Raw genomic sequence first — 24,569 nt, 5'->3', positions numbered from 1 at the left:
TATTTTTTTTTTTTTTTTATTTAAAAGTTTCTTGTCGGTCATGAGGCTTGAATTCTGGGCCTGGGTGCTGTCCCTGAGCTCTTCAGCTCAAGAGGAGAGCACTGCCACTTGAGCCACAGTGCCATTTCTACTTTTCCTTCCTGGGCTGGCTTTGAACCTTGATCCTCAGATCTCAGCACTACGGAGGTGGAGGCAGGAGTGGTTAAGAGACCGTATCTCAAAAACAAAAAAAACAACAAAACCAGAAACAAAGGGCTGGGCATGGTGGCATATGTATATAATACCAGCTACTTGTAAGATGGAGATGGGGGCAAAGTTGGCACAAGACCCTAGCTGAGGGCTGGGAAGGTGTCTCAGTCAGTAATTGAGTGCTTGCCTCACATGCATGAGGCCTGGGTTCAATTCCTCAGCACCACATAAGCAGAAAAAGCCAGAAGTAGCATTGTGGCTCAAGTGGTAGAGCGCTAGCCTTGAGCAAAAGCAACTCAGGGACAGCACCCAGGCCCTGAGTTCAAGCCCCAGGATCAACAACAACAACAACAAAAAAATCCTAGCTGAATAACTAAAAACAAAAAGCACAGGCATATGGCTTAAGTTGTACTAAGTACAAGCAAGAGGCACTGAATTCAATCTCTAGTAATACACACACACACACATACACACACACACACACACAACACACTCACTGAGGATGTAAGGATATAGTACCTGCAAAGCTCTAGGTTTGATCCTCAAACAACAAAAATGATACAAAACAAAGCCTATCTATGGATACATACACACACACACACACACACACACATACACACACACACATACACACACACACGTATTTGGAGGTAATGGCATGCATTCAGAAAGTTAAATATCTAACACTAGATTAGTGGGCTACGTTGAGACTTTTCCTTCTGTGTGTGGTGAAGTTGAGAGGAGTAGCTTAAAAACCTGGACTGGTTCCTGAGGTCTCAGGATGATATCAGGGATGACTGCACAAGCCACACACATGCTCAGGTATCTTTTGTAGCTGGCAGTCTGTACAGGTCTGGATGTTCAGATAGAGATAAACCTTTCTCCTCTACCTCCCTGTACCTGAACTCAGGAAGGGGAAGGGAAAGAAAGGGTCAGGTAGGGATCCAGATGTGGACTGACCAACTATATTGATGTACTTAGGACTGGGAGGTTCCTCAGCACATGGGACTTTCAGTGGTAAAACTGGGAAAGTCCTGGGCAAACTGGAATGAATTGGTTACGCTGTTCAAATACTCCCTGAAGCTTGAAGCAATGAAATAAGCACTGCTGCTACTGTTGAGGTCAAATCCTGGAGGTGGGGGAAGTGTAGAAGGATAATTTGGAAGAGAATAAGGTGACCATGACACTTTCTGAACACTAGAACATCCATTTTCCTTAGGCCTGCAAAGAAGTTGCAATAGCAGACTTATACAACCTGATACTGATTCTCACACACACAAAAAAAGTAATTCTGGCAGACACACATATTTTAAAGACTGGGCTCAAACAGGTTAGAGGAAAAAAGGAAAAGATTATCTGTCAAATAAAAGAAAAGCATTTAACCTCAAAGAGTAGGTGGAATACCAATATGGTGAGCAATTTTATAAATTGAGCACTTCAGCTTTTAAAGACACATAATACTTCTTATAATTTCTAAATTGAGTTACCTGTCCACCCATGAAAAACGTGTAACTTATGCACATTTTTCTTAGAGCTGGTTAAAATGAAAGGCAGCTGCTCCCAGCCTATTTCTACCAGTGAGAGGTGTGCAAAAAGACAAACAAGCATAGGCTCAAAAAGAAGTTTGTAATTTTGTAAGTTGTTCAGGTGAGTCACACTTCAAAGGCTTAATGCATTGAAGCACTGTGTCAGGCACAAGTAGACAGTTTTGTTTTTGCAGTGCTAAGAATAAAAACCAGGACCTCGCATATGCCAAGCAAACACCTTATGAAATGAGCTATATCTTCATCCCATGAACAAACTTTTTACTCTTAAGAAGATGATGCAGGTGGCTCATGCCTAGCTACTCAGGAGGCTGAGATCTGTGGATCATGGTTCAAAACCAGCCCAGGCAGGAAAGCCTATGAGACTCTTATCTTCAATAAACCACCAGAAAACCGGAAGTGGCACTGCGCTCACCTTGAGCTGAAGAGCTCAGGGACAGCATCCAGGCCCCGAGTTCAAGCCCCATGACAAAGAAAGAGAGAGAGAGAGAGAGAGGAGGGAGGGAGGGAGGGAGGGAGAGAGGGAGGGAGGGGAGGAAGGAAGGAAGGAAGGAAGGAAGGAAGGAAGGAAGGAAGGAACCCCATAGGTAGAGCTAGGCACCAGTGCCTCATACATCTAATCCTAGCTACTCAGGAGGCTAAAATCTGAGGATCATGGTTTGAAGCTAGCCTAGGCAGAAAGAAAAGTATTAGATTTAGCTCTAATTAACTAGGTTTTTTTTGGTGTTTTTGTTTTTTTAAGTTGGAATGGAGGTGTGGCTCAAGTGATAGAGTGCCAACCTTAAGCGAAAAAGCTAAGGATAGTGCCAACCCCTGAGTTCAAGTCCCAGTACTGTCACCAAAAAAAGAAAAAAGGTAGGTGTGGTGGCATACACCTATAATCACAGCACCTCCATGACTGAGGCAGGGCAATCACAAGTTCAAGGTCAGCTTGAGTTACACAGTGAGAATCTGTCTCAAATAAAAAAGAAAAAAATAGGTAATAAGTAAACACATAAGATTAAAACAAGACATAAACAAGCATCCTTTTTCTTCTAAAAAGGCTTTGTCAAGATCTCTAACTTAGGGCTGGAGATGTGGCTTAGTGGCAGAGTGCTTGCCTAGCATGTATGAAGCTCTGGGCTCAATTCCGCAGAACCATATAAACATAAAAAGCAACAAGTGGGGGCTGGGAAGGTGGCTCAGTGGTAGAGCACTTGCCTTGTGTGACTGAGGCCCTGGGTTCGATTCCTCAGCACCACATAAGCAAAAAAGAAAAAAAGCCGGAAGTGGTGCTGTGGCTCAAGTGGTAGAGCGCTAACCTTGAGGGACAGCGCCCAGCCCGAATTCAGGCCCCACGACTGGACCCCCCCCCAAAAAAAAGCAACAAGTGGTGATGTGGCTCAAGTGGTAGAGTGTTAGCCTTGAGCAAAAGAAGCTCAGGAACAGTGTCCAGGCCCTGAGTTCAAGCCCCAGGACTGGCAAAACAATCTATAGCTTAATCACTGCCTAATAACTATCAACAAAATTCTGTAGCATCCTAAGTGAGGTGACCAGGCCCTAAAATACAAACCTAACACTAACCCTGTCCTTCCCCAAGTACTTTACTTCATGCTCTTTTCTCTCTCCTGAGTTTTCAACTTATCTTTGACTCTAACACCCTATCTTCAGCATATTGATCCCTTCTGTCACAGCCCTCAAAATAGTGATGCTATCTCTGAGCTGGCAGACTTAGCAAATGGTGTGCCATTAACCCTGAATTTCAAATAAACATTGAATTTTTCTATATATAAGAATGTCTCACCGGGCGCCAGTGGCTCACGCCTATAATCCTAGCTACTCAGGAGGCTGAGATCTGAGGATCGCAGTTCAAAGCCAGCCCAGGCAGGAAAGACTGTGAGACTCCTATCTCCGATAAACCACTAGAAAACTGGAAGTGGTGCTGTAGCTCAAGTGGTAGAGTGCTTGCTTGAGCTGAAGAGCTGAGGGACAGCACCCAGGCCCAGAGTTCAAGCCCCACAACCAACCCAAAAAAAAAAAATTGTCTCCTGTATTATTTGGGACATACTGACAACTAAAAAAGCTATTAGTGGGGCTGGGAAGATGGCTCAGTGGTAGAGTGCTTGCCTTACATGCATGAGGCCCTGGGTTCAATTCCTTAGCACCACATAAACAAAAAGAAAAAAGCCGGAAGTGGCACTGTGGCTCAAGTGGTAGAGCCCTAGCCTTGAGCTGAAGAGCTGAGAGACAGCGCCCAGACCCAGAGTTCAGGCCCCATGACCGGACCCCAAAAAAATAATAATAATAAAATAAAAAATAAAAAAGCTATTAGTTGAACACACAGAAAATGAGGATCAAAAAGGAATTTCCTTAACATAAGGGTTTACGAAAAATCCACAGCTGTTATCAAACTTAATGATGAAAGATAAAGTATTCCTCTAAGATCAGGGGACTGATCTGACAAATATGGCTACTTTCATTACATCTATTCAGTATCTTACTAAAAGTTCTTGCCAGAATATTTAGGCAAAAAGAAGAAATAAGAAATCCAAAGTAGAAGGAAAGATGTAAAATAATCTCTATATACAGGTAACACAAGCCTATATGGAAAAATCCCAAGGAATCCACACTATAATAAAAAAAAATCTTTTTGAGCTAATAAGTGAATTAAGCAAAACAGTAAGTTTTGACATTAGTCTTTGAAAATCAAAGACCCACAGAAGCTGGGCACTAGTGACTCACATCTGTAATTCTAGCAACTCAGGAAGCTAAGATCTGAAAACTGTGAAGCAGCTTAAACAAATAAATTGATGAGATCATAAGACTCAAATTTTATCTCCAATTTACTAGCAAAAAGCTGGAATTGATGACATGGCGCAGTGGTAGAGTGCCTGCCACTAGTGAAAGGACAAGGCCCAGTACTGGCACTAAATTTAATGGAGTGGTGGTATTTCAGTTAGCATGAGTGGTGAAATCCTCTCTGAGGAAGTGTTCTTCACAATGAGATCTGGAAAATAATAAAAGATTCCTTATAAAAGAAATTCTTACCAAGTGCTGGTGGCTCATGCCTGTAATCCTAGCTACTCAAAAGGCTAACTGGGAGTCCAGGAAAGTCTATGAGATTCTTATTTTCAATTAACCAACAAAAAGCTGGACATGAAGTTGTGACTCAAGTAGTAAAAATGCTAGCTTTAAGTGAAAAAGCTAAGGGACAGCACCCAGGCACTGAGTTCGAGCTCTGGGACTGGCACTAAACTACAAACAAACCAATAAGGAAGAATGAGCAACGAAGGACAGCCAACTCAATGTAAACACGAATTCAGACATTCAGTTTAGAGGATGTGAAAAACAGCACAGATGAAGGAAAAATCCTGAAATGTAAGTGAAGCTTAGAGATTCTTATATTACACAAAGTAAAGGACAATTTTCTTTTTCTTGTCAGTCTTGGGGCTTGAACTCTGGGCCTGATTGCTGTCCCTTGGCTCTTCAGTTCAAGGCTAGCACTCTGCCACTTGAGTCACAGCACCACTTCCAGTTTTCTGATGGTTTCTTGGAGACAAGAGTCTCACAGACTTTCCTTGCTCGGGCTGGCTTTGAACTGCGATCCTCAGATCTCAACCTCCTGAGTAGCTAGCATTACAGGGGTGAGCCACTGGCACCCAGTTAGGACAATATTTTTTAATTGGTCTTAGACAGACTCAAAACAGAGAGAATGATAGTAAACAGAAAAAGAAAAAATAAATATGACTTACTAGACCACAGGACATTTTAAGATTTTTTTTTATTTACCAAGAATGAAATGCATAAACTAGCTACTTAGTAGCCAAAATTTACTACTGGTATGGATTACAAATAATTCATGTTCAAGCTTCAATGCCACAGAAGCATAACTACTTCTCCTTAGCAGATGTTTTTATATTAAACTTACATTCTAGCTTTTGTAATTGGGAATACAGGTTGAATGTTCTTTATCCAAAATGTTTGGCATCAGAAATATTTCACATTTCAGGTTGTTTCAGATTTGAGAATATATGCATAGACTGCCATTTGATTATCCTTAATCCAAAACCCTAAAAATCCAAAATGCTCTGAAACCACATAAGAAAGAAACAGAGGGGCTAGGAATGTGGCTTAGGGGTAGAGTGCTTGCCTAGCATGCATGAAGCCCTGGTTTTGATTCCTTAGGACCACATAAAACATAAACAAAAAAGGCTGCAAGTGGTACTGTAGCTTAAGTGGTAGAATACAAACCTTGAGCAAAAAAAGCGGGGCATGGCACCTGGAAAGGTGGCTTGGTAGAGTACTTGCCTAGCATGCATGAGGCCCTGGGTTCGATTCCTCAGCACCACATAAACAAAAAAGCCGGAAGTGGTGCTGTGGCTCAAATGGTAGAGCACTAGCCTTGAGCTGAAGAGCTGAGGGACAGCACCCAGGCACAGAGTTCAAGCCCCAAAACCAACCCCCCCCAAAAAAAACCCCACACACATACACACACACACACACATACACACAAACACAAAAAGAAGCTCAGAGACAGTGCCTAGGCCCTGAGTTCAAGCCCCACAACTGGCAAAACAAAGAAAAAAAAAAACAAGAAAAATAGAGGCAAGTAGGGAGGAAGGAAGAAAGAAAAGAAAAAGAAAAGGAACAAACCTACATAGGCTGAGCAGGCTCATGGCTACCATCCCAGCTACTCAGAGTTGGAGTTTAGAACTATGGTTCAATCAAGGCCAGCCTGGGCAAGAACCCACCAGAATCAATAAGCTGCACGTGGTGGTACATGCTTATGGTCCCAGAAACTTAAGAAGGCTGCAGGTGGGAGGATCATGGTTTGAGACTGGCACTGGACTAACACACACACATTAAAAACAACAACAAGAAGCTTGGGGCACCAGTGGCTCCTACCTGTAATCCTAGCTACTCAGGAAGACAGCCAGGGCAGAAAAGTCCGTGGGACTCTTATTTCCAATCAACCACCAGAAAACTAGAAGTGGTGCCATGACTCAAGTGGTAGACTGCTGGCCTTGACCTGAAGAGCTGAGGGACAGCGTCCAGGCCCAGAGTTCAAGCTCCATGCCCAACAAAACAAAAGCCAAGTCCAGCGCCGGTGACTCATGCCTATAATCCTAACTACCTACTCAGGGGGCTGAGATCTGAGGATAGCAGTGAACTGCTATTCAGGGTAGAAAGTCTGTGAGACTCTTATCTCCAATTTACCACCAGAAAAACCGGAAGTAGCATTGTGGCTCAATTGGCAGAGTGCTGGCCGTGAGCTGAAGAGCTGAGGAACTGCACCAAGGCCCAGAGTTCAAGCCTCATGATCTACAAAAAAAAAGACAAAAACAACAACAAAATGACAAAACCCTATCTGAAAAATAACTAAAAGTGAAAAACCTCTGGACATAAATGACTCATACCTACAATCCTAGTTACTCAGGAGGTTGAGATCTGAAGATCATGGTTCAAAGCCAGTGAAGACAAATTTAAGAGACTCTTATCTTCAAATCCAGCAGAAAGTTCAAGCACTCATACTGGCACACACACATGTATGTACACAGACATATAAAAACAAAACAAAAAGAACAAGAAACATTGGATGCATGGTTCAAGTAATACAGCATCTGCAGAGCCAACATGATGCTGAGTTCAAAACTCCAGTATTGCCAACAACAAAACATAAAAAGTTTCAGATTTTGGAGTACTTAGGATTTTTTTATTTTTGGATTAGGGATGCTCAAACTACACATGGTAAGGTATACACCTATTGCTTTTATGAGTACAAATCCCTCTGGGAGCACTTCAGAGAGCAGTGGTAAACACTTTCTCATGGAGATATGCCAGCTTCTCTAAGCGAGTTCGTTTCAATAGTGGGAGCCACTCCCAGTAGGATAACTCTACCACACGATACCCAAGCCGAAGTAACTGCCGCCTCTTCATATTGTGCAGTCCAAGCAGATCCCTGGAACCATAACAATACTGGTTTCTATTTGTCAGCTGAATGGCTAGTTTCACTAGTGGGGTCTCTTTCTGGACTGGGGGACAAGGATCAGCCACTTCCATAGTACTCAATCTATCTGCTACATTGCAATGGTCACCCTCCATGGTTAGCGGCCCTTTGTTGTCTAACACCATGGGCTTCTGGCTAGCCTTTGACTCAATTTCCCCCTTGAAATAACTTCTTGGTTTCCCTTTCAGCAACTGATTCATCAAGTCATCTGTAAGGCTGACTCCCACATGCTTAAGTCTTATTTTGGCTACATCTTCAGTTGGTATGGCATCTCTGTTAAATGGTAATGGCTTCATGTTAGCATCAAGCTGGACCTCCATGTCAGAGGACCGAGTATGAGGCAAAATCATATGGTGCATGATGTACTGGGGGCCACCCAACATGGTCTCAAGTAAAGAGAAAGCTTCTAGGAATTCAGGCTTTGAGGTCATATCCTTTCTTGCTGAATTCCACAACTTTGCAGATGCTTCTTTCTGAAGGTGAGAGCAGAGACGATTGCCTCTGTAATCTGGACACTCAATGCCAACTGTACCATCAAGAGTATACAGTTCTTTACTGAGTTCAAACTTACTTCTCTCCTGGGCCAACCTGACAAACCCTGGACTCAGAGCAATGTTGATAAACTCTGTTGGAAAGTACTCTGAAAATGCCAGGCCCAGCAGGCAAGTAAGCAGGTGTTCTGGGTATTGGTTGAATTCAGGCATCTTTCTGTGAATCTCATTTATCAGGCTAGAATAAAATTCTTCTGTGTTGGGTGGCTTATAGTTAAGAGTTCCAAATGACCACAGAATCTTGGCTACATCTTTACTTCGACAATGTGCTACCCGAGAAGGCAAAGAGGCAGCCACTGCATTCATGACTCTTTCATCCAGGAAGCGTAAGGCTGAGCAGGCCAGCGTCAGGTGCATGACACCTTGCACCCCTAGGGAAGGAATTCGCTGAGGAGCAATCTCTCCAAATTGCTTCATGAACTTTACATGATCCATGTGAGTGAAACGGAACATTTTAAGAATATGCACTAAGGCATGACTACTAAGATGTTTCATGTCCGCACAAGCCAAGTCTCCAATTTTCCGCATGACAAATTCAGACAGACTACTACTTGACTTAAAGAACCCCAAACAGATTGTGCCAACTTCCTCTAAATTGATCAAATCTATGTACTTAACAATCAGTGATTCTAGTTTTTGCATTAGGTCTTGTGGTGCCTCACGATTTTCACCTACAATATAAATTAAGTGAATCAGCTGAGACAAGGATAGATCTTTCCAGTGCAAATTAAGGTAACTAAAAAAAATATTTAAAAATCGAGGTGCTTTGCGGCCCAAGTATCGCCAAAGATCAGCCACCAAGAGAAGCTGATCTAAACTCATCTTCCACACCTGATGGCAAAACCTGGTTTCATATACATCTAGAATTGAATGGGAGCGAGGGATTCCTAAAACAACAAAGGCTTTCAAAATACTGATCAAATCTTCAGTATGGAAGAGTTGTATGTTCTTCATACTCAGCTGGCATAGCAAGGCAAAGCTGGCCCTGGGCAGCAAACCAGGCTGCTGCTCAGCAGGCAAAGTGCTCAGCTTACAGAAATAATCAACAATGACTTCAGGCTGAAGGCTATTTTGATAAACTGTGACTTTGTGCAAAATTAGTTCACCTTCTGAAACAGACAAGGGCTGACAAGTCTCAGATCTGGTATAGCTGTGTAGCTGGTACTCTGGCCTTAGCTGCAGGAAAACCCGGGTGTCTTCTAAGGAGTCAAACACTTCTACATCTTCTTCATCAACCCTCAGTGAGCCTGGCTGCCATGTGCTGGCATTGGAGATAGAAGCCTTGCTGAATTCCAAACCCAGGAGGGCATGGCTGATTGTAAGTCCTCTTTGAGAAGAGGCTATACTAACAATGTTGTTAACTTTTCTGGCAGTATAGTGGAGGCTATGTTGCTCTGGAAGGTCCTGTCCCCCTTGCCGTGTCCTGCCGCCCATATTCCAATATGCCATACTTTGGGTTGCACTGTAGGCAAAAGGACTGCAAAATACTTTGTATTTTACAGGCTTTAACAACTTGAGAGTAGTTGTCATTCTGGTGTGAGGACTGATCTTTCTGGCAGGCAGAGCACAGTCCTCATAGGTCTGATCAGGTAGTTTCTTGTCTACATGGTGCTTGATTAGAGCTGGACAGTGAGGTGTTCCACATAAACTGCCCGGAAATCTTCGGAATACCACAAGAGCCATGGATCACAAATGACTGGGCCAGAATTGGTGCCAGATACTGAAAAAAGGGTAGATGAAGAATAAATGGCTTCCAATCACAATACTAAAACTTATAAGAAATAGATACAAACTACATGGCTGTCCACACAAAGTTCAATGCTAGTGAATACCCAAACCACAAGCCACCACGTATCAAGATAAACCCTTCCTTGCATAAAGGCACAAGAAAACCCCAAACCCAGGAGTTCTTAAGACACCTGCTTGATCCAACTTACTACTTGGTTGCAGAAAAGAAAAGTCACAGTCAGTTGGTTGCTAACACAACAGAAATGAAAAAGAAGACCGCCAAAAGAAAGCTGGGAAAAGAATGAGCAATTCCTTTCATCCTTTAACAGCAAAAAAAAGTATAGTTGGAGAATAAGGTATTTATAAAGACTACTACACTAAGAGCACAAATGAAAAAGTGTTCTAGTTCTTTTTTCTTCCTTTCTTTGTCAGTCATAGAGCTTGAACTCAGGGCCTAGACACTTGTCTCTGAGCTCTTTTGCTCAAGGCTAGCACTCTACCACTTTGAGCCACAGTGCCACTTCCAGTTTCCTGGTGGTTAATGGGAGATGAGTCTCACCAGGACTTTCCGGCCTGGGCTGGCTTTGAACCATGATCTTCAGATCTCAGTCTCCTCACTATCTAGGATTACAGGCTTGAGCCACCAGTACCCAGTTTTTTGTTTTTTTGCCAGTACTAGAACTTGAACTCAGGGCCTTGCATTCTTACTTAAAGACTTAGACTTTTCTGCCTGTAGCTGGTGCTCTACTACTTGAGCCACACCTTCAGTTCCAAGTTTTGTAATTAAAAAGAAGAGAGTCTTTCTAATTTGCCTGCCCAAACTGGCTTTAACCTCAATTTTCAGATTTTAGTCTCTTGAGTAGCTAGAATTATAAGCACCTGTTCTCCTAGTGTTGTCTGGGGTTTTTTTTGTGTTTTGTTTGTTTGTTTGTTAGTCATGGGGCTTGAACTCTTCAGCTCAAGGCTAGCTCTCTACCACTTGAGCCACAGCGCCACTTCCAGTTTTCTAGTGGTTTATTGGAGACAGGAGTCTCTCGGACTTTCCTGCCCGAGCTGGCTTTGAACCCTAATCCTCAGATCTCAGCCTCCTAAGTAGCTAGGATTACAGGCATGAGCCACTGGCACCCAGCATTTTTTTTTTTTTTAAATCAGTTCTGGGGATTAAACTAGGGCCTGGGCACTGCCACTGAGCTTCTTTTGTTCAAGACTAGCATTCTACCACTTGAGCCACAGTGCTACTTCTGGCTTTTTCTGTTTATGTGGGATGGAAAAATTGAACCCAGGGCTTCATGCTTCATGAATGCTAGGCAAGTACTCTACCACTAAGCCACATTCCCAGCCTTTTTTTTTTTTTTTTGGTCTGTCATGGGGTCTAAACTCTGGGCCTGGGTGCGAATCTCAGCTCTTCATCTCAAGGCTAGCGCTCTACTACTTGAGCCACAGCATCACTTGCAGTTTTTTCTGTTTATATGGGGCTAAGGAATCAAACCCAGGACCTCATACGTGCGAGGTAAACACTCTACCACTGAGCCACCTTCCTAGCCCCTCTGTGAGACTCCAATAAACCACTGGAAAATAAACCAGCATCCAATAAACCACCGGAAAACTGGAAGTGGCACTGTGGCTGGAGTGGTAGAGGGCTAACCTTTAGCTGAATAGCTGAGAGACAGTGCCTAGGCCTAGAGTTCAAGCCCAACAACTGACAAGAAAAAAAAAGGGGGGGGGCTGGGAAGGTGGCTCAATGGTAGAGTGCTTGCCTTGCAAGTATGAGGCCCTGGGTTCGATTCCTCAGCACCACATAAGCAGAAAAAATCGGAAGTGGCGCTGTGGCTCAAGTGGTAGAGTGCTTGCCTTGAGCGAAGAGCTGAGGGACAGCGCCCACCCAGGCCCAGAGTTCAGGCCCATGACTGACAAAAAAAAAAAGGAAGAGCTCAACTGTCATCTTTAGATATATATATTTTTTTTTTTAGGAAGGCAGTACTTGGATTTGAACTCAGGGCTACACACTCATGAGGTAGGTATTCTACCCATCTTGAGTCATTCTGCTAGTCCTTTTTGTATTGGTTATTTTTTATGGCATCTTGCTTTATTGCCTGAGTTGGATCCTCCTATTGGTGCTTTCCCACGTTAGTGGAATGACAGACATATACCACCATGTACAGCCATTGGCTAAAACAGAATTTTTTTTTTTTTTTTTTTGCCAGTCCTAGGGCTTGAACTCAGGGCCTGGGCACTGTCCCTGAGTTTCTTTGGCTCAAGGCTAGCACTCTACCCCTTGAGCCATAGCACCACTTCGGCTTTTTCTGTGTATGTGGTACTGAGGAATTGAACCCAAGGCTTCATGCATGCTAGGCAAGCACTCTACCACGAAGCCACCTTCCCAGCCCTTAAAACAGAATTTTGTGAACTCTTTTCCCCCTAAGCTGGCCTTGAACCTCTCTCAAGTAGCCAGGATTACAAGTTTGAACCATGGTGCCCAACTTGGATTTTTTTGGCCAGTCCTGGGGCTTCAACTCAGGGCCTGGACACTGTCCCTGAGCTTCTTTTGCTCAAGTGTAATGCTCTACCACTTGAGCCAAAGCACTACTTCTGGCTTTTTCTGTGTATATGGTTCTGAAGAATCGAACCCAGGGCTCATGCATGCAAGGCAAGCACTCTACCAGTAAGCCACATTCCCAGCCCCAGCTTGGATATTTTTGTTGTTTTCTTGCTACATAGCATAAGGCTGGCCTGGAACTCAGATCCTCCTGCCTCAGCCTCTTGAGTGTGAATTTATCTGGACTACTATGTCTAGCCCCCAGGCTTCTTGCATAAGTTTAATAACTACTGCAGAATAGTCAGGCAATGGGAACATATTCTCAGTAACTCATTCATGGTGGTGAAGGAAGGCAGGCCTTCCCCTTCTTACTGCTGAGTGAAAAGAATAAAGCCTCTCAAAGCTGGGTTAAGGGTAATGGATCAGCAGTTCACCAGGCTGCCCCACTGACCAGTCATGGAGAAAGCATATTAGCCATACCTGTCCTAAGTCAGGTGCTGATTATGTCCTTATTCTGCCTGTCAGTAGTACAATTCCCACATATTCTTACTTTAAAAAAAAAAAAAAAGGCTTATTCTCTTTTATTCCACTTAGGTATCAAAACCTGAAAATCAAATCCAAGAAGACCTGGGCTGCCAAAGTCTGCACACAAAGCTTGCATAGAAATCCAAGATTCCTCCGGGTGCCAGTGGCTCACGCCTGTAATCCTAGCTACTCAGGAGGCTGAGATCTGAGGAACACGGTTCAAAGCCAGCCCAGGCAGGAAAAGACTGAGAGACTCTTATCTCCAGTATACCACTAGAAAACCGGAAGTTGCTCTGTGACTCAAGCGGTAGAGCTCTCGCCTTGAGCTCAAGAGCACAGGGACAGCGCCCAAGCCCAGAGTTCAAGCCCCACAACCGGGGGAAAAAAAAAAAAAAGAAATCCAAGATTCCCAAAGAAGTCAAAATAACTTTCTGAAATTTCTGCCTAACTCTGCTGCCAGAGTTCACACATCCATATATAAGAAACAAAGTACTGTGTGCGGGTGAGGGGACTTGAACTCAGGACCTGGGTACTGTCCTTTAGCTGCTTTTTTTTTTTTTAACTTAAGGCTAGCACTCTACCACTTGAGTCACAGCTTCACTTCCAGCTTTTTCTTTTCTTTCTTTTTTTTTTTCTTCTTTTTCTAACTAGAGATTAGAATCTCATGAACTTTCAGGCCCAGGCTAGCTTTGAACTGCCTACCATCCTCAGATCTCAGGCTTCTGAGCAGTTAGAATTACAGGCATGATGAGCCATCAGCGCCCATCAGAATCCATAGGATTTTAGAGCAAGATAGCTTTGTTTTGTAGCTTAGCTACGCAGGCTTCTCTGGGTGACAGGAAAGTATGTCACACACTAAATCTCTATACACTTTGTTCCTAGCCTGTACTGGGGTTTGAATTCAGGATCCCATGCTTTTAACTTTTTTATTCATGGCCGGTACTCTATCACTTAAGCCATACCTTCACTTCTAGCTTTTGCTGGTAAATTGGAAATAAGAGTCTCTTGGATTTGGCTTCAAGCCACAATGCTTAGGTTATCAGCCTCTTAAATAACTAGGATGACTGGCATGAACCACTAGGGCCTGGATTAATTTGGTTCTTTACTGTGACCTATGAACCATTTTGCCCAAGTTTCAACCCATGTACCAGGTGCCACAGACCAGGGGTCAGCAAACTATACCTCAGGGCTCAAATCTAGTCCTGTATCTATTATATAAGCAAAGGCTTATCAGAATTTACCCATAGTTTAAATTGACTTTCCTGTCATAAAAGCAGAATTATTTGGATTTATGCAAGTATTTACTATCTAGCCCTGTATATAAAAGGTTCATGACCTGCCAGGGGCCAGTGGCTCACACCTGTAATCCTAGCTACTCAGGAGGCTGAGATCTGAGGACCACGGTTCAAAGCCAGCCCTGGCAGGAAAGTCTCTGAGACTCTTATCTCCAATAAACCACCAGAAAACTGCATGTGGTGCTGTGGCTCAGGTGGTAGAGAGCTAGCCTTCAGCTGAAGGGCTCAGGAACAGCACCCAGGCCCAGAGTTCAGGCCCCACAACCAAAAAAAAAAAAAAAAAAGGTTCATAGCCTTCTGCCGTAGAGCATTAGTTGGTTAGTTGGATAGTTAATTTATTTTTGAGGTGCTAGGGCTAAAGTTCTAGGCTTCACACATGCTATGTAAGTGTCTACCCCTGAGTCATACCCCAAATCCCCATTAGTTGATTTTTTTTTTGGGGGGGGGTCCAGTCGTGGGGCCTGAATTCTGGGCCTGGGCGCCGTCCCTCAGCTCTTCAGCTCAAGGCTAGTGCTACCGCTTGAGCCCCAGTGCCACTTCCGGCTTTTTTCTTTTGCTTATGTAGTGCTGAGGAATCGAACCCAGAGCCACATGCATGCAAGACAAGCGCTCTACCACTGAGCCACCTTCCCAGCCCCAATTTTTTTTTTTTGGGGGGGGGGGGGTCCAGTCGTGGGGCCTGAACTCTGGGCCTGGGTGCTGTGCCTCAGCTCTTCGGGTCAAGGCTAGCACTCTACTACTTGAGCCACAACGTCACTTCCAGCTTTTTTTTTTCTGCTTATGTGGTGCTGAGGAATTGAACCCAGGGCCTCATGCATGCAAGGCAAATGCTCTACCACTGAGCCACCTTCTCAGGCCCCATTAGTTGATTTTTATGAATGTAGACTGCCAACATCTGCATTCAAAAAACATTAGGCGCTGGGTGCGAGTGTCTCACACCACCTGTAATCCTAGCTACTCAGGAAGCTAAGATCTGAGGATCATGGCTGAAAGCCAGCCTGGGCAAAAAAGTCCATGAGACTCCTAACTCTAATTAGCCAACAGAAAACTAGAAGTGGCACTGTGTCTCAAAGTGATAGAGCACTATCCTTGAGCAAAAAAAGCTCAGGGATAGCACCGAGGCCCTGAGTTCAAGCCCCATGATCAGAAAAAAAAAAAAGGAAGATGGAACTGAAATGATTTTATTTTTCTTCAATATTTAAATGATATTTATAGGCTGGGAATGTGGCTTAGTGGTAGAGCACTTGCCTAGCATGCACTGGATTTGATTCCTCGGTACCACATAAACAAAAAAATCCAGAAGTGGCACTGTGGCTCAGGTGGTAAAGCACTAACCTTGAACAGAAGCAAGCCCCAGGTCTGGCAAAGAAAAAAAGAAAAAAGATTCACATGCCTTGGGCTGGGGGTATAGTTCAGTGGTAGTGTGCTTTTTAACACACGTGAGACTCTGGGCTCATAAAAACAAAACAGATGTATATGCCTCAAAATAGTCACTAAAACTCTCAATTAATATTATAACACAGGCATGATGGCAATAAAAGAGAAAGCAATAGAATGTTCCAGAAGACAGAACAAGGGTTTTAACAAGACCTTCTTTGCAACCTGGAATCTAAATTTGGTCCAACATAGTTTGCAATTAAAGTTTACACTGTTCAAGTCTGTGGTCCTTCAATATATCTTAGAAACTAGCTACTAAAAAGTAACTTTGTCCCTCAGTTTGGGGTTTTGCTTTTTTTTTTTTTTTTTGGTCCGGTCATGGGCCCTGAACTCTGGGTCTGGGCGCTGTCCCTCAGATCTTCAGCTGAAGGCTAGCAATCTACCACTTGAGTCACAGCGCCGCCACTTCTGGCTTTTTTTCCTTTTTGCTAATGTGGTGCTGAGGAATCGAACCCAGGGCCTCATGCATGCAAGGCAAGCACTCTACCACTGAGCCACCTTCCCAGCCCCATCCAGCTTTTTTCTTTTTGCTTATGTGGTGCTGAAGAATCGAACCTAGGGCCTCAGGCTTGCAAGGCAAGCGCTCTACCACTGAGCCACCTTCCCAGCCCCAGTTTGGGGTTTTGAACCCAGGGTCTTGTACATGCTAGGTAACTGCTTTAATATTTTCTCTTTACCCTCTCACCCTTCTTTTTTTTTTTTCCGGTCGTGGGGCCTGAACTCTGGGCCTGGGCGCTGTCCCTCAGCTCTTCAGCTCAAGGCTAGCACTCTACCACTAGAGCCACAGCGCCACTTCCGGCTTTTTTTTTTCTGCTTATGTGGTGCTGAGGAATCGAACCCAGAGTCTTATGCATGCAAGGCAAGCGCTCTACCACTGAGCCAACTTCTCAGCCCCTCACCCTTCTTTTTTTTTTGAGACAAGACCTAATTTTTTGTCTGAGCTAGCCTGGAATTCCTGATCCTCTTGTGTATGCCTCATGGTAGCTAAGATTATAGGCATGTAGCACTGCATCAAAGCTGAGAAATAACTTTTTAAGAATCTCCCCTTTTGCTGGGAAGGTGGCTCAGTGGTAGAGCGCTTGCCTTGCATGCTCGAGGCCCTGGGTTCGATTCCTCAGCACCACATAAGCAAAAAGAAAAAAGCCGGAAGTGGCGTTGTGGCTCAAGTGGTAGACTGCTAGCCTTGAGCTGAAGAGCTGAGGGACAGTGCCCAGGCCCAGAGTTCAGGCCCCACGACTGGACCAAAAAAAAAAAAATTAAAAAAAAAAAGAATCTCCCCTTTTATTTGTATGTCCCTTCCCCATGGTATAACCCCTGCTTTCACTGTATTTGATGTTGTTATAATTTGGAGGGGAAGGGAAAAAAACAAATCGTTTAAATAGGGATACAGGTGGACCCATTGCAACAATGAGACGTACAACTTGTATGTCTAAAACGAACTTTACAACTTTGGGGGGGGGTTTGGGTAAGGGGGGACGATGGGATGGGAAAGGAACAAAAGAGGAGGCTACAGTGCTTGATAAGAAATGTACTCATTATCTTGCCCATGTAATTGTAACCCCTCTGTACAGTATTTTCACACACACAAAAAAAATAATAATCTCCCCTTTTAGCATGCATTAGTTGTACAAGGGAAGGGTTTTCATTCTGACATTTCCACACATGTAAAAAATGTACCCAATCAATCTCACTTCCTCTAATCTTCTCCCTTATCTCCCTTCCTTTTTCTCAAAACAATTTCAATAGTTTTCATTGTTCTATTTTCAAGTATGCAAATGAATTTGACCATATTCATCCTCATTTGCCCCCTTCATTAGCTCTTATAATTCCCACTGGTGTTCCTCCAATAGATGATGTGAGCTTGATTGAGGAAAGACAAAAAATGTTGTACAAGACAGAAACTATTAGCTGGGCACAAGTGGCTCACAACTGTTATCCTAGCTACTCCGAAGGCTGAGATCTGAGGCTAGTAGTTCAAAGCCTGCCCAGACAGGAAAGTCCATGAGACTCTTATCTCCAATTAACCACAAAAAAAGCTAGGAATACATCTGTGGCTCAAGTGATAGGCTGCTATCCTTGAGCAAAAAAAGGGATAAGGTCCAGGCCCTGAGTTCAAGCCCCAGTACTGGTACTAAATTAAAAAAAAAATTATAATGAAACTATATTGACAGGAAAAAAGGTAGGGGGAGAAAGTATAGGGAGGTTGGAGAGTGATATAAAATAGAGCCTCTGGGAGGCTAAGATAAAAAAAGATCACAATTGGAGGCCAGATAATGCAGAAAAATTCACAAGACCTCTTCTCAACCCACAACTGGGTAGAACTGTATGTACTTACTAGGTGAAAGACTGAGGTAGGGAAGATCATGGTTCCAGGCCAAGACAGACAAAAAGGTCCAGGAGACTCATTTCCACAGGGGGAAGCTGGATGCATGGAGCATGCCAATGATCCCAGCAACAATGAGAAACCCACAGCAGGCAGAGCCAGAGTCCATGTACATGCCGGAGTGGGAAGTGAAACCTTATTCTCAAAACAGTGAGTGAAAAACAAGGTTGGAGGCATGGCGCAAGTGGTAGAGCACCAGCCTGGCACGAATGAGGCCCTGGGTTCAAACTTCATTATTGGGGAGGAAAAAAGCATAGAGTCCTGAAGTTTGTTATACAGAAGTCAAGAGATATAAAACTCAGACATCAAGCCAGGTTCCAATGATTCATACCTGAAATCCTAGCTCCTTAAGAAGGTGATATCTGAGGACTGTGGTTCGAAGCCAGTTCAGAAGGAACAGTTCCTGAGACTGTTATCTTCAGTAAACTACGAAAAAGCTGGAAATGGGGCTGTGACTCAAGTGGTGGAGCTATAGCCTTAAGCAAAAGAAGTCCAGGGATAGTGCCTAGGCCCTGAGTTCAAGACCCAGAACCAGTACAGAAAAAAAAGTTAGAAATCAATAAATACCAACAAGGCAGAGGAGTTGGCTGCACCTGTAGGTCTAGCTACTTGGAAGGCTAAGGTGGGAAAATTACTTGTGCACAGGAATTGAAGACCAGCCTGGCAAACATAATGACCCTCTTTAACATAAATATCAAGAAAGAAATAGCAACACAAATGTATCATGTGAAAGTAGCTGCTCTATTGCTATGGTAAAATTAAGAGAGAAACATTTTTCTATTTAAAACTTCTTTTAATCATGTTGCTATAACATTTTAAAATACACATTTTAAAATGTCAAAAGAAACAGATCAATAGGTGAAAGTACTGAGGAACAAAAATGGAGAGAGGCCAGACGCTGGTGGCTCACACCTGTAATCCTAGCTACTCAGGAGGCTGAGATCTGAGGATCACAGCTCAGAGCCAGCCCCGGCAGGAAAGTCTATGAGACTCTTATCTCCAATTAACCACCAGAAAACCAGAAGTGGCGCTGTGGCTCAACTAGCACTCACCTTGAGCTGAAGAGCTCAGGGAAAGTATCCAGGCCCAGCGTTCAAGCCCCATGACTGACCAAAAAAAAAAAAAAAAAAAGAGAGAGGAAAAGGAATAGTGTTATAAGTTCCACTGATAGTTTAAATCATAAAAATGTGCAACTTAAACAAAAATTAAACTTACAAAATGCATGGAATAACAAGAAATTATGTATTATTCAAAAGACAATGAAATAACATATGGAAAATGTGGAAAAATTATAGTTAAGTACTTCCTACTATCTATAGAACTTTATAGATGTCCAGTAACAGAAATGGTGGGTGGCAAGGAATCTTTGAGGCATGAAATATAAAACTGTAATTGGTAAACTGGGGCCACTTACTTTTTTCAGCAGGCAACTTTTGGAGTTATACTAAATACCATATCAACACATCTATTGTGGTCTAAAGTATAGCACTTTAAAAGTTAGGTCCTGGGCTGGGAAGGTGGCTCAGTGGTAGAGCGCTTGCCTTGCATGCTCAAGGCCCTGGGTTCGATTCCTCAGCACCACATAAGCAAAAAGAAAAAAGCCATAAGTGGCGCTGTAGCTCAAGTGGTAGAGCGCTAGCCTTGAGCGGAAGAGCTGAAGGACAGCGTCCAGGCCCAGAGTTCAGGCCCCACGACTGGACCCAAAAAAAAAAAAAAAAGTTAGGTCCTGAGTATTGTGGAAAAGAAAAAGAGAAGCAAGGAAGAGAAACAGTAGGGTAAAAAAGTAGGAGGAAAGGCACTGGGAAGGAATGGAGGTGGGGTGTGCTGCCCAGGTAGAGCAAACATATCTGAGAGAAAGTTAGAGCTCCTCTTCACTCAAGGACTGCAAAGAATCCACTAGTTCAAAAGAGAGACTATGAGATGTTCTATTAACTCTGGGTTCTTTTTCACTAAAGACTCAAAGACATCTGATGTCATTGCACAAAGCTCCTTTCCTAGTTTAAGTGCCCCAAGTATACTCTCCTTCCCAGTGCCACTTTAAGAGTCTTACTTAATCAGTGTATATTCTCAGAACAGAGACTTGCATTCCCGAAAAGCACTGCCCACTGCCCACTGATTGATGTGACTTCATAAAAACAAGGAATTTACCTTTCTATTTTCCAGGTGCAGGTCAGAGCAAGTCCAAATAACTTCAAGGAGAGCAGGGTAGAGGAAAGTAACCATGCCAACTGTAGATTAAGTGTATAACACCCTCAGAATATACAAGTTCCAGACACCAAGTCGTTGTCTGTCTCCTCCAACTCTTTTCTCCTTCCTTCTCTTCCAGTGTTGAGAATCAAACCTAGAGCCTCACACATGCTAGGCAAGCTCTCTATCACTGAGTAACATACCTAATCTCTAACTTTCTCTAGAAGCAGAAGTGTCTCACATTAAACGCCCTTAGCTATTATTAAGTATATTAACAGGGCTAGTTTCTTCTGTTTCTACATAGGTGAAGAGCATACCAGAGGAGTGTACTAGTATTAGGAAGGTTAAGCACACATGTAAAATTGTTTAGTCAAAGTATCACGTACTGAGCTAAGTTAAACAAAAATCAAATCTAGCAAACCATTCTCTTTTCTTCATTCTGGTTTCAGTGCTTATAAGAACAAAAACAGCCCATATAATCATCTGTTAAAACTTTGTTAGTGCACACAGTCCACTCCTTCTAAGACTCTGTCATTCCTCTACCAGGATGGTAACAGGTGTAGGTAAAGCCCAAAGATGATTCTGTTACAGTAACTGCTTTTAAGGCTGGGCGCTGGTGGCTCACACGTGTAATCCTAGGCTGAGATCTAAAGATCACAGTTCAAAGCCAGCCCTGCCAGGCAAGTCTATGAGACTCTTCAAATAACCACCAGAAAACCAGAAGTTGAGCTGTGGCTCAAGTGGTAGAGTGCTGGCCTTGAGCTGAAGAGCTCAGGGACAGTGCCGAAGCCCAGAGTTCAAGCCCAATGACTGACCCTCCCCCCCAAAAAAAAATTTTTCCTAAGGCCCTGGATCTGGAAAATCTCTCATATAAAACAGAGTCCTATTGGCCCATATAAATGAGTCTACTAAAAGCATGACAAAAACCCAGGCATGTAAAGGGAAGTATGTATACCCACAGTCACAAGAAAAAAATTCTCAAGCAGTTCCAGTAACTATTACTGTTAGTCCACTAAGCACATGGTTTTACTTGCTTGTTCAGTGTGCAAGACTATATAGCATATTCTTTTAGACAAGCCAAGGAGGAACTTCAGAATTCTTTGATATCATACTTGTTTTATTTATGTGATAAAAGAAAAGGTTTTGTTGGGAACTAGAAAAATAAATCACTAAATAGGGAAGAGAAACCTTCACTAACAAATATACAGCAGTCCTGCTTAATTGCCAAAGACCTCACTTTATCAGCTGTATGAAGCAATACAGTCATCAGGTTTTATTTTCATATATTAGGCAGGAGCAAATCATGAAGGGCTTTCCTAATGGGATCCAGAACAGTAAGGTACAGACCTGCCTCTGGAAAGGGAGCATTCTTATCTATTCACACTGTACCCAAAGTGCAGAAAACATGACTGGAATTCCAAACACCAACCACAGTGGATTCCAAAGGCCTACAGTGAATGAACAATGAAGTGCCTCTTGGGAAGACCCGAGAAGAATCTACTACAGGGGGGGCCTTCACAAAGCTCCCTGACTCAGCAAAAAAGAGCTGTTGGATTTTGCTCAGGAAAAAGAAAGGGTGGGGGGGAAGCAAGGGAAGAAATGTCATTTCCTATCCGTGGAAAGAAGGGGGGGGGAGGGGAGGAGACAACAATACTAGGTTTTTGCAACCTGAAACTGCTAAAAATAAAGAAAAGGTATGTAAGTCGGTGGGGTGGCTCGTGTCTAGGATCCTATCTACTCAGGGGAACTGAGATCTGAGGACTGTGGTTCAAAATCAACACAGGCAGGAAAGTCTGTAAGACTCTTATCTCCAATGAACCACCAAAAAGCTGGAAATGGAAGTGTGGCTCAAGTGGTAGAGCACGAACCAGCCTTGAGAGAAAAGGCTAAGAGTTCAAGCCCCAGTACCGGAGCACACACAAAAAGGTTTGTCCTAATCTCCTTTTCTTTACTGAAGACTTACCTTGTCCCAAGTACTAAACCAATTAATGGAGAGCGTCGCTGCTCTAGGTACGACGGTGCGGGAAGCTGGTTGGAAACAACAGCATCTCGGGCCCTACCCCGGAGCGGCTGACTCGGAAATGTCCTTGGGATCACTGTGCACAAAGGATTGAGGTGTGGCAAGAGGTGAGGAGGGAGCTCTCACTACATCTTCACACTGCCCTGGGAGCCACGTACAGTCCCAATGCTCACTCAGCACCGGGGCAGGTTCCGGTCGGGTCGCAGGACTCTGGGGTGGCCGCGTGACCGAGGCGCTCCGGGACCGGGGCCTGGGCGCACGCCACGGCCTGGACGCAACCAGGAAGGCTGGAGGCTCAGCCCCCGGACCGGAAACGGCCGCCGCGACTCCTCCCCAGCCGCTGCCACTCACCTGAGCCTGGCCAAGGCGGCCGCCGCAATAGGTGGCCTAGGACCCCGCAGGTTGAGGAGACACGGCCGCTCCTCCACCAGCACCGGAATCCTCAGCGCCACTTCCGGCTTGCCGTCCGCAACTTCCGCCTGCTAGGCGAGGGACGGGTGCGTAAGAGGCTCAAAAGACTCTGCCGCGTTGTCTAAGGACCAAGTCCACTAGAGGGCATGAATGAAAACGCTGGGACGTCTGTGCCCTCCGGGGTAAGAAATAGCACCCTGAATGGGTCACCCTGGAAGTAGCTGAGCATCGTAGATACAGGTTTGAATCTGGACATCAGGGTTTTATGACTTTGGGGAACTCCCTGTAAACTCTCAAAACCTGGTTTCTCAGCTATACAGTGAGGCTTACAATGCATTTATAATAAGATGTATCTATAAAGTGCTCTCAGGAGAATTAGTGATGGATAGGCCAGACTATTTGGAAAAATGGATGTGATGAGTTAGTGCTGGAGACCAGAACTGTGATGGGTGAGCCAGGCATCTCCCCCCACGTCCCCCATCCCCCACCCCCACCCCAACACCATCACTGTGGTCTCATACCTGGGTTGTTTTGGGGATCCTAGGAAAGAAAGAGACTGCCGAAACTCCACTTCATCAGAAGGGCCAAAGCCAGTCACCAGTGGCTCATGCCTGTCAACTACTCAAGAGGCTAAAACCTGAGGATAGGGGTTTGAAGTCATCCCTGCCAGGAAAGGGCTCTTCTCTCCAATTAAACACACACACACACACACACACACACACACACACACACACACAGCATAACTGGAGATGTGGTATAAGTAGTAAAGTACCAGCCCTGAGTAAAGTTCAGGGACAACACACAGGCCCTGAGTTCAAGCACCAGGATTGTCATACAGACACAAGAAGGGGGCAGCAGGGGCAGAGGGCAGCCTCTATTGCCATATCTGAGGGCTGAGGGTACTTGAAAGTTGCTGATGAGAGTTTTCATACCTTGTCCCTGCCATCCATTCAAAGGGCTGTGGGGGAGACCCAAAAAGGCTCCCTCCAGGGGCTGGGAAGGCGGCTCAGTGGTAGAACGCTTGCCTTGCATGCCTGGGGCCCTGGGTTCAATTCCTCAGCACCACATAAGCAAAAAGAAAAAAGTCGGAAGTGGCGCTGTGGCTCAAGTGGTAGAGTGCTAGCCTTGAGCTGAAGAGCTGAGGGACAGCGCCCAGGCCCAGAGTTCAGGCCCCACGGATGGACCCCCCCCCAAAAAAAATGCTCCCTCCAGACAGCATCTTATCAAAAGTTATATAGAGAGGACATGACCTGGCCAAGGTGAGGGTCCAGCATCCTAACTGCTGAACTTTGTGGAGAGCAGTTTGCCTGGCACCCCAGACCACTGATGCCACTGCTTGAGGGGTCTCTCAATAGGTCAGACCAGGAAATGCTTATTAGTTGTTGATTACAGGTCTGTCTCTGCTAGCAGTGGCCAGACAACAGAAAGCCCATCTCTAGGAGATGTGAGACAATCCTATTACTCTTTGCCAAATACTCAATTTCCCAATCTCCCTTGAAGTAGGAGGAGCATATGACTCAGTTCTGACCAACAAGATTAAAAGGGAGGGATGCTGACACGATTATGGGAAAGCTTTTACTTGCCTGATAAAGTGATGCAAACCAATCCCTTCACAAGATGGCAGCCACCTTGTGGCAAGGAGGAAACAAGCTAGTATGGGAGAGTAAGTCTATCTAGGTCCACAATGAATCAACTTCTTTGACACCTACGCCCAGACTTTTCCCCCCGAGGAGAGGAAAAATGAACCACTATAAATCAGGGCTGGGAAGATGGCTCA

The 24,569-nt window shown here is 44.3% G+C and overlaps 2 protein-coding genes across 8 annotated transcripts in view; both read right to left on the bottom strand.

The window, feature by feature from the left end:
- The window catches only part of Ubox5 (U-box domain containing 5), a 41,757-nt gene extending 18,954 nt beyond the window's left edge, over positions 1-22,803 (bottom strand). For 3 of the 4 annotated variants that reach the window (XM_013010943.1, XM_013010945.1, XM_013010946.1), the window contains exon 1: positions 22,733-22,803. The gene's annotated coding sequence lies outside the window, so the exon portion shown is untranslated. Of the gene's footprint in view, positions 1-22,324; positions 22,366-22,732 lie in introns of those variants that run through there. The other variant, XM_013010944.1, reaches the window with a different exon arrangement.
- On the bottom strand, positions 7,111-22,817 carry Fastkd5 (FAST kinase domains 5). 4 transcript variants are annotated; one of them, XM_013010940.1, is made up of 3 exons: positions 22,733-22,807; positions 20,323-20,402; positions 7,111-9,990 (listed from the first exon to the last, which is right to left on the bottom strand). In XM_013010940.1, exon 3 carries the CDS (start codon positions 9,951-9,953, stop codon positions 7,512-7,514), a length of 2,442 nt encoding a protein of 813 aa, XP_012866394.1. In that variant the 5' UTR covers positions 9,954-9,990; positions 20,323-20,402; positions 22,733-22,807; the 3' UTR covers positions 7,111-7,511. The 4 variants fall into 4 exon arrangements, with proteins under 4 accessions (XP_012866394.1, XP_012866396.1, XP_012866395.1 ...); XM_013010942.1 differs by lacking the exons at positions 20,323-20,402; positions 22,733-22,807 and adding an exon at positions 22,325-22,387; XM_013010941.1 differs by lacking the exons at positions 20,323-20,402; positions 22,733-22,807 and adding an exon at positions 19,227-19,268.
- Positions 22,818-24,569: the final 1,752 nt, after the last annotated feature.

The sequence above is a fragment of the Dipodomys ordii genome, unplaced genomic scaffold (assembly GCF_000151885.1).
Source record: "Dipodomys ordii isolate 6190 unplaced genomic scaffold, Dord_2.0 Scaffold13, whole genome shotgun sequence".
In the NCBI taxonomy this organism is placed as follows: Eukaryota; Metazoa; Chordata; class Mammalia; order Rodentia; family Heteromyidae; genus Dipodomys; species Dipodomys ordii.
The sequence above is the reverse complement of the archived record's forward strand: the minus strand, read 5'-3'. Positions and strand labels throughout refer to the sequence as shown.